The sequence below is a fragment of the Tupaia chinensis genome, unplaced genomic scaffold, assembly GCF_000334495.1.
Source record: "Tupaia chinensis unplaced genomic scaffold, TupChi_1.0 Scaffold000545_1, whole genome shotgun sequence".
Taxonomy (NCBI): Eukaryota; Metazoa; Chordata; class Mammalia; order Scandentia; family Tupaiidae; genus Tupaia; species Tupaia belangeri.
The window spans coordinates 2,587,074-2,596,299 of record NW_006160057.1 but is presented as its reverse complement, the minus strand read 5'-3'; the positions used below and the strand labels follow the sequence as shown (position 1 = coordinate 2,596,299).

Here is a 9,226-nt window from a genome sequence, read left to right as displayed (position 1 = left end):
CTCGCGATTATGATAAAAAAAAAAAAAAAAAAAAAAGGAAAGAAAATCATGCTGGGTGAGTGTGTGTGTGTACCCAAAGTCCCAGGAGGAGAATGAAGCAGGGGTTGTGGTGTGGCCGTCCCCTTTGGGGTGATTTCTCACCTTCCTTCTCACTGCCTAATTCTCTGACAAGTGCACATGCCCTGTGGCAAAATCTTAAAAACAAATAAATAAACAAACAGCTGAGCCAAAGTCCTGGCAACATTTAAAAAAACCTTTTAGCTAAAACAAGCATCTCAAAAATACACATTTTAGGCCAGAGACCCCAACAGAAGGGATTATGAAACGTGACTAGCAAGCCTCCCTGAGGACTATTATGCGCTGATTCTGGGCAGGGCCTAACCCAATCTGTAAGTCAGAGCTGGCCACAGGCAAGTGTCACTGGAAGCTTCTCAGCAGTAAGCATAGCCGGGTCTTCCCTGTCTTTTTTTTTTTTTTTTTTTTATCAATCCTGCCAAAACTTCTGCTAACCCTCAGCTGTGTCCCTGCTGCCCCCTCACTTCCTTGAGTTTCACATTTAATATGACACCGAGGTGTTTTAAACAATTTTCATCCCAACACCACTTGTAAGTCCCTTCCTTTCTGCCCCCACCCCTGGGCTCTAACCCGGCATGCGTCACGTCACGCAGGGCTGGGTCTTGCTGACTCACTGGGATGTCTTTACCTGGGCTCTGGAGCGCCAGCTAACGGTGTCAATTCACAATTGTAGCTCTGTGAGTCATGGAAGTGCTCTGACTAATCACCAAGCGCCTATTTTGACTGGTGTGGGGGATGAGGGAGTCATGTAAACGTAATCTGCATGACTCCCGAGAACAGTTCCTACTCAGAGAACTGTCCAAAAGGAAAAAACGAAATAAAAATCCAACCAGATACAACTACTTTATATAAAGAAAAAAAATTAAAAGAAAAATAAGGCTGCAGCAAACAGACTAAGGTAATGAGCAAGCCAGCCTAGAAACACTCTGGCCAGATCAGGATAAGCACTCGGGCAGTGTGGTCCAGGAGAGCCACAGATCCATACTGGCCCCTCAGATCCTTCCAGCTAGATCTGGGATCTCACAGCTCCTCTCTCTCTGCCCCACAGCAGCCATCCTGCCCCCGGCTGTTTAATCTTAAAGGCCCAGTGGTAAATACTATCTCGGTTCAAACAGCTAATGGTTCCCTTCTGTCCACAGCAATGCTTCATATGCTGCTGAGCAGATTCACTTGTGAAATTTTTAAACAAAGAACCAGCTTTTACCCTAGATATACCAAATACTGTTATTTTGAGATCTACCGAATTAAATAGTCACTGGTGAGGTCTTGAACATGTGCTTTTATTCACTTATTTAAGTAGTTTTTGATATAGAGAGCGTGTGCTCACGAGAGAGAGAGAGAGAGAGAAATCACCCCGCAGTGGGAATGGCCATGCCACAATCTCTTCTCCTTCACTCTCCTCTCACGATTTTGGGTATGCATGCATGTATGCCTGGCATAATTTTTTTTTTTAATTTAATTTTGCCTGACATGATTTTCAAGCTGCCAGGTCTAGGACCCAAACTACAGAGCCAGCCATGTGGGATGCAGCACCTTTACCTCCACGTCACCTGCTGGTCCAATGTCACTCTTTTAAAGTGAACAATTCATGGTTTTAGAATATTCAGAATTGTTCAACCATCACTAATTTTACATTTTCATCACCTTTCCCAAAACCCTGTAGTACTCCCCCTCTCCAATTAACCACTAGTCTACTTTCTGTCTCTATAGATTTGCCAGTTGTGGATAGTTCACAGGAGCAGAATCACATAACGCATGGCCTTTGCGTCTGGCATAAGCTTTTCCAGGTCCATCCGCCGTGCAGCACGAATCAGGACTTCCTTCCCGTCACAGCTGAGTACGCGCCCACCTGTGGCTATACCACATTTTGCTTACCCATTCCATAGTTGATGGATACTAGGGTTGTTTCTACTTTTTGCCTGTTACGAATAATGATAAGTTTTCGTATGGACATGTGTTTTCAATTCTCTTGGGTATACACTATTGGGTCATCGGAAGAGTTAGGACATATTTTTCTTTTTGAGAGATTTTTTGCTGTAGGTTACTTGTGCTTGCTGGAGAGACAGTGAGACAGAAAGCAAGTAATCATCCCCCTGCTCCCTGCAGGAGGGACGGTCATGCCACAGTCCCTTCTCTTCCATTTTTCTCTTGGGGTTTTGGTCGTGCATGCACAAGCACCCAAGCACCCAGTGTGAGTTGTAAGTCACCGAGTCCAGGGCTCGAACTGCGGTCAACTACATGGGAGACCAGTGACATAAGCACTACGCCATCTGCTGGTCCCTACGATGTATTTTTTTTTTTTTTGAGAGATTTTCACTGTAGGGCGCGTGCGCTCGCCAGACAGACAGAGAGAGACATAGAGACAGAAAGCGAGAAATCACCCCCCAGGGGGGATGGTCACGCTGCAATCCCTTCTCCTCCATTCTCCTCTCGGGATCTTGGGCACGCACGCACATGCGCCCGGCGTGAGTTTTAAGCCACCGGGCCCGGGACACGAACCGCGTCGACTACATGGGAGTCCAGCGACATAGCCATTACGCTAACTGCTGGTTCCCCCTACGATGTATTTTTCTGTGAGTTTTTGGATGACCCAACAGGAGAAGAATTCCTGGGTCATATAGTAACCCTACGTTCCACCTTTTGAGGGAGTGCCACTGTCCTCCACAATGGCTGCACCGTTCACATTCCCACAGCGCTGTTGCAGTTTTTTGATCCTAACCAAGACTTGTTTTTATCTTTTTGATTATAGCCACCCTAGTGTGGAGTGGAATCTCATTGTGGTGCTTCTCATTTTTGTCATGATGACTTTGATTTACATTTCCCTAGTGATGAATGAAAAAGAACATTTTTTCATGTGCCTATAGGCCTCTTGTATATCTTTTTTTTTTTTTTTGAGAAATTTCTATTCAAATCCTTTGCCCATTTTAAAATCTGGACTAATATTTTCTAAAGCATAGCTACTTCGCTAGTAAAGATTTGATACCAGGTTAAAATTTTTTTTTAAGAATTATTTATTTAATTTTATTTATTCATTCATTTATTTTAATTTGGTCATAGAGAGACACAGAGAGAAAGTAGGAAAGGAAGCCACCAGGCTTGGGACTCGAACTGTGATTGGCCATGTGGGAGTGTCCAGCACCTTAACCACCACACCACCAGCTGGTCCCCCAGGCTGCAGTTTTAATGAACTGTCATTGGTAAACTCACCCATTTCCCATTTCCTGGTGCCTACCCTCTAGGCCCTGAGTGACAGGCGAGTACTGAACACCACCAATCAAAATGCCCATCTCCTAACTGAAGCTGACTTATCTACTAGTTTCAGGATTAAATGAATCTGGGTAAATGTATACACCATGATTAAGGAAACGACTGACAGAGCTTTAGACATTTGCCTTTTGAAAATGAGATCTTATTGGGAACCAGCAATTAGCGTAATGGCTACGTCACTGGACTCCCACGTAGTCGACCGCGGTTCGTGTCCCGGACCCGGTGGCTTAAAACTCACGCCGGGCACGTGTGCGTGCGTGCCCAAGATCCCAAGAGGAGAATGGAGGAGAAGGGATTGCGGCGTGACCATCCCCCCTGGGGGGTGATTTCTCGCTTTCTGTCTCTATGTCTCTCTCTGTCTGTCTGGCGAGCGCACGCGCCCTACAGTGAAAATCTCTCAAAAAAAAAAAAAAAAGAGATCTTATTAACCAAGTGTCTTCTCACTGGTAAAATTTAGGAGAGTTGAAAAAAAAGTTAAGGTAGCAGGGAAGCCCTAGTGGAGGCAGAGGGACCAACCAGTGTGTCAGAAGACAACCGATGAGGGAAGCTTTTCACTGTTTCTTACTTCCTTCTATGTCTGAACACATAGGTTCTCTAAAAACCTCAAGATTTATTTTTTCCTTTCTAAAACAGGGGTAAGTGTGAGAGGGAGAAGTGACAGCTTGCAGTGGTTAGTATTTTCTGTAAGAAAGTTTTAAATATTTAATTTGTGGAAAAAGTCACATTCTACTCCCTAGTCCCTGCAAGAGCTCTTGGTGCTATTCAGAACCACTAAATCTCTAGTTTGATAGTTAACGAGGGGTTTCGAAAGTAGGCATAATTAAGTGGTGACAGCAGCTCATCTCGATTTTGACTTATAAATTTGTAAATTAAAAAAGAAACTCAGGCCCAGTTGCTGTGGCCCATCAATAATGAAGGAGCCTTGCAGTGCTGGAAGCCATGTGGTAACTAGAGTTTGGATCACAGGTTGGCCTTGATCAGCAGGTGGCGTGGTGGTTAGGGAGCGGAACACTTCCATATGGCTGACCGCAGCTCCAGTCCCGGACCTGGTGGCTTGCTTTCTCACCCTCTCTCTCTGTGTCTCTCTCTGGTCAAATTGAAAATAAATGAATTTTGAATAAACACAAATTAAATCTTTAAAAACGAAACAAAACAAAACAAAAAACACGCTGGGTACACAGGCTCAGGATCCTAAGGAGCTGGAGGGCCAGAGAAAGAGGACTTTGGTGTGCTAAGACCCTGCAGAGGATGCTTTCTCTCTGCTTTTCTCCCTCTCTCGTTGCATGCATTTACATTTTATCATTTAAAGAAAAGGAAGAAGGAAGGAAAGAAAGGTTAAGAGGGGCCGGCCAGGACATAGTGGTAAAGCATGACGCTCTGCAAGGCTGACCCACATGGGACGGTTCCTGGTTCACATGCCGAGACTTCGAGTGTTCCAGGCATGGGTGCTCCTGCAACCCTGGGCTGGCTGAAGCTGGGGGAAGATTTTTTTTAGACCCTACTGGGGGTACTGTTTCTCTTTTTTCATGTTAGGAATAAATTTAACTTAAAAAGAAAACAAAAGGGGATATTTGGAAAAAAAGAAAAACACTATGAGAAAAAAAGTAATGCACATACCAGCATTGTTCATAAAAACCAAAACATGGACACGAATGTCCATCACCTGATGCATGGATTAAAAATATGAAATATCCACACAATGGATTATTATTTGGCAATAAAAAGGAATGAAATATTAATATACAATACAGTATGGTTGAACCGCAAAACAGGATGTCAAGTGAAAGAAGTCAGACACAAAAGGCCATGTACAGTCTGATTCCATTTATATGAAATTTCCTGAATTGGCAAATCTAGAGAAGGCAGGAGGTCAGAGGTTGCCAGGGGCTGGCAGGGACCGAGGGGAAGTGGGAGTGCCTGTTACTGAGTATAGAGTTTATTCGTGGGCAGCACAAATATTCTACAATCGCTCTGGGTAATAGTGACACACCTCTGTGAATTTATTTTTAAATACATGGTAATATAATACCACTGAATCATACACTTTAAATAGGCCTTTGAATTGTATGGCATGTGAATTATGTAACAACGAAGCTGCTATTGTAAAAAGTAATACATATATATTAGAAAGACTGCACCTGTTCTCTGTTTGAGAATTATAAATTACAATTTTGATTTCTCAGTTGACAGCATTGTCAGCCTGGCACCAAACACTGAGGTTTAATTGGACCATAAAAGGAGTTTCCTGTGAAACTTTACTATTGTTCTGAGGACCAGCTATTAGTAATTTTTTTACTAAAATGAACTAGAAATAGCCCCTTGGGAAATGATCACATTCTAGAAGATCAGGGGGCTATCAGGGCCCAGCACCCGTAGACTAAAGCAGAGTTCCACAGGACAGTTGGGATTTCTTCCCTGATTGTCCCTGATTTTTCTTCCCAACAGTCGTACCTCCTCAGCTAACCCTTTCTCACCAAAACAAATGGGAACTAGTGATCACTTTCCCCCCCTAGTGTGTGTACTTAACAGAGAGAGAGGGGCAAAGTGGGAAATCACCCACCCCAGGGGGAATGGCCACACCGCAGTCCCTTCTCCTCCATTTTCATCTTGGTGTTTTAGGCAGCACGTACACGCCCAGCATGATTTTCAAGCTGTCAGGTCCAGGACTCCAACTGCAGTCGCCCAGGTGGGAATCCAGTACCTTAACCACCACGCCACCTGCTGGCCCTACCAGTGACCACTTTTTAGCTGAGCAATAATTAGAATGAAAATGCCAACATACACCTCAAAGACTTGTTCTTGATAATAAGACCACATGAAATGAAGAAATCTGTACTAGCCGAAGAGAAACAAAAGCATTTAGAAACTCTCACCTTCATTATGTGGACATTCAGCATGTTCCAAGGCCGCATTTAACTCTTGCTTTAAAAACCACTTTCTAGAAGCATCTGAAAGAGCAGAAGCGTTCTTCTCGGATCTCAAATGAAACTCTTTTTCTTCAGCTTCCTTCCACTAAGGGAGTGAATGGAGGGAAGGAAATCACATAACGAGTGTGGTAATGCCAGTTCCTGGACTGGAATGAGCCTCTTCTGTTTCTCAGTGCCACTTTCCTTTCTATTCCCAGAGCACAGGGCCTGCCTGGTGTTAGCGTAACTAGCGTAACTGTGCTGCTCGGGGCTGCCCAAGAGCCCTGAAGGCAGAGATGGCGGCTGAGGGACCACTCAGTACTCAGTACCTGAACGCTGGGAGCCTGCAGTTGTGCCCAGGCCTGCTGAATTGACAACGCCTTTCCACGTGTTTCAGGTTCAAAATAAGGCCCGAATCTGACTCAGCTAGTTTTGTATAAATGGCAATTGAGGTTTATTTCATTTGAATGCTATGCCTTAATGATAAAGTCGACATAACTCAGAAAATAATTTCTGGGCCCCACTCTGGTACACGTGAGGACCACGGGAAGCCAAGGAATCCCTCTTATCCCCTTTCTATTTCCTTCTCCATAAAATGAGAAAAGAATTACAAAACTAACTCAGAGGGCAACTAAAATAAGAAGTTTAAAATATTGCATGACTTCTAAACTGTGCCAGTGTCCTAGAAATGCTATAGATTTTACATGGAAGCGCAATAATTTTGGTATGTTACAGAAACACTACTGCATTAAGTAACAAACCTTCAAAGACCACAAAATATGAGGGCCAGGGAAGACCAGCGATGCAGCCCTTTGGTGTTACTGAGGAGGGGACTGAGTCTGACTGATTCCCAAGGCCAGACAGTAGTCACTGTAGTAGCTTTGGAGTCCAGGACACTAACACAAAGGATTTCTGCATAATGTGGAAAGCTCTTGCAATGACACCTGGTCTACTCTCCAACATACCCTTTTACCCACAGTGCAACAGCACCCAATTCCACATGGTCTAGCCCTGTGCCAGGATCCTTACTCTGACGCTGTGGGTATCCAACACAGCCTCAGTGTTCTGGGCATCACCTCTGCCCCTCCCCCACCCCTTCCTTCCTATCCTTGAATGAAAGGGTTCCAAGATAGGGAGGGCCCCGTGCTGTTGGGAGGCACGTGAACCTGGGGACTAGTGACTCAAAGGGAACACACTGTGAGAAGCTACTGACAGCTTCCAGAACAGGCGTTATGGTTTAGCAGCAGGAGGAATGAACTGAAGTCAGCATATAGAACTCGATTTCTCCACAGCTCCTCACTGCCCTTAGGAACGTCCATGGTGCCCATGGCAATATCTACAGAGCCAAGAGTGGCTGGGAGATCAACCACGAGTCACACACGTCTGACATACACTCTTAGCTGCCTCTTCAAAATCCATTCTGATTCTTCTTTAGCACAGAATCTTAATTTGGGATGATAATGCTCCCTGTTAAACATACTATTCTGCTCAGTAAACTCTGCAGCCAAATGTGGCTAGCAATGTAACACGGGATCCTGAACGGCAGTTAAAAAGGAGTTAACTCGAGTGGGAGGAGGACATTTTGCACTTCTGCTCTGCCTTTCTGTGCTATTTAGAATGCATATGTGATGGCTGGAACCTCAGCAGTCATCTTGGATAACGTATCCTTGAGAATGAAGGCCTACACTAGCAAATAGAGCAGAGGCTGAAGGAGGCCTTTATTCCAAGGACCCCGAGGCATAGTACGAACCCTCGACTGCCTCCTCCAAACTTCTTCAGTGAAATAGAAGGACATTTCTATTCCTTCTATAGTCACTATTATTTTGGGCTTTGTTAAGAGAAGCTACATACAACTTCTACCTACTCAATAGCTTTCACATTGTAAGTATAGAAAGATAGGTGAAACAGTAATATTATCCAATCAGCCAAAACAAATCAGGCCAGTTAGGTGAGACACATTAATGTCAACGAGAAAGATGCTTAATGAATTTTAGATGACTTCTCTGAGAAATACCTATTAAAATTAGATTATCCTCTCTTCCAACAAAAATTACCTGATGGTTTTGTCATGTGACTATGTATTATTTCAAAATCCAAATGCTTAATACTAAAAAGTTAGAACGCGATTCTTACCTTCTTAGCTTCCTCCTCCTTCATTGCATTTAATAACTCTATTTCTTTCCTTCTGTTTTTCCGGAGGAGTTTGGCTACTTCCTGGTAACATTCATTTCGTTGTAGATCATCACATTTTTGTCTATGTAAAGTTTGAATTTGCCAGTCAGCATTTAGGCATGCTTGCTCAGCTTTTGCCAAGTTTTCAGCAATTACCTAGAAAAGTTGTACATTTCAGAAGCAAGTCAGACTATGTAAAATGACGGTACATCCATTCAATGTATCCAAGTATCTAGGGTAGTTGTCTGTAACTGTGGCTGCATGTCAGAATCACCTGGGAGTGTTTAAAACACGCTGACTTCCAGGCCTCACCATGAGACAATTAAATCAATCTCTGGGCAGTTGGGTATTGGTAGTTTTAAAAAACTTCAATTCTGGGGACCAGTAGGTGGTGTGGTGATTAAGGCTCTGGTCACTCCCACATGGCAGACCACAGCTGGAGTCTTGGACCTGGTGGCTTGCTTTCTCACTCCACCCCCCCCCACTCCCGTGTCTCTCTGTGGTCAAATTAAAATAAATGAATGAATAAACAAAATAAAATAAAAATAATTCTTTACAAAAAAAAAACCCTCTTCAGGAACCAGCAGTTAGCGTAATGGCTATGTCACTGGACTCCCACGTAGTCGACCACGGTTCGCGTCCCAGACCCGGTGGCTTAGAACTCATGCCGGGCGCGTGTGCGTGCGTGCCCAAGATCCCGAGAGGAGAATGGAGGAGAAGGGATTGCGGCGTGACCATCCCCCCTGGGGGTGATTTCTCGCTTTCTGTCTCTATGTCTCTCTCTGGCTGGCTGGCGCGTGCACGCG

At 44.2% G+C, this 9,226-nt stretch overlaps 1 protein-coding gene across 1 annotated transcript in view; it reads right to left on the bottom strand.

Annotated features, from left to right (window-relative positions):
* Positions 1-9,226, bottom strand: part of TBC1D31 (TBC1 domain family member 31) — a gene marked incomplete in the record, with an annotated part of 76,169 nt that overhangs the window by 3,262 nt on the left and 63,681 nt on the right. Inside the window, 2 exon segments of the mRNA XM_014591233.2 lie at positions 6,216-6,354; positions 8,382-8,576. Coding sequence (XP_014446719.1) covers positions 6,216-6,354; positions 8,382-8,576 — 334 coding nt within the window.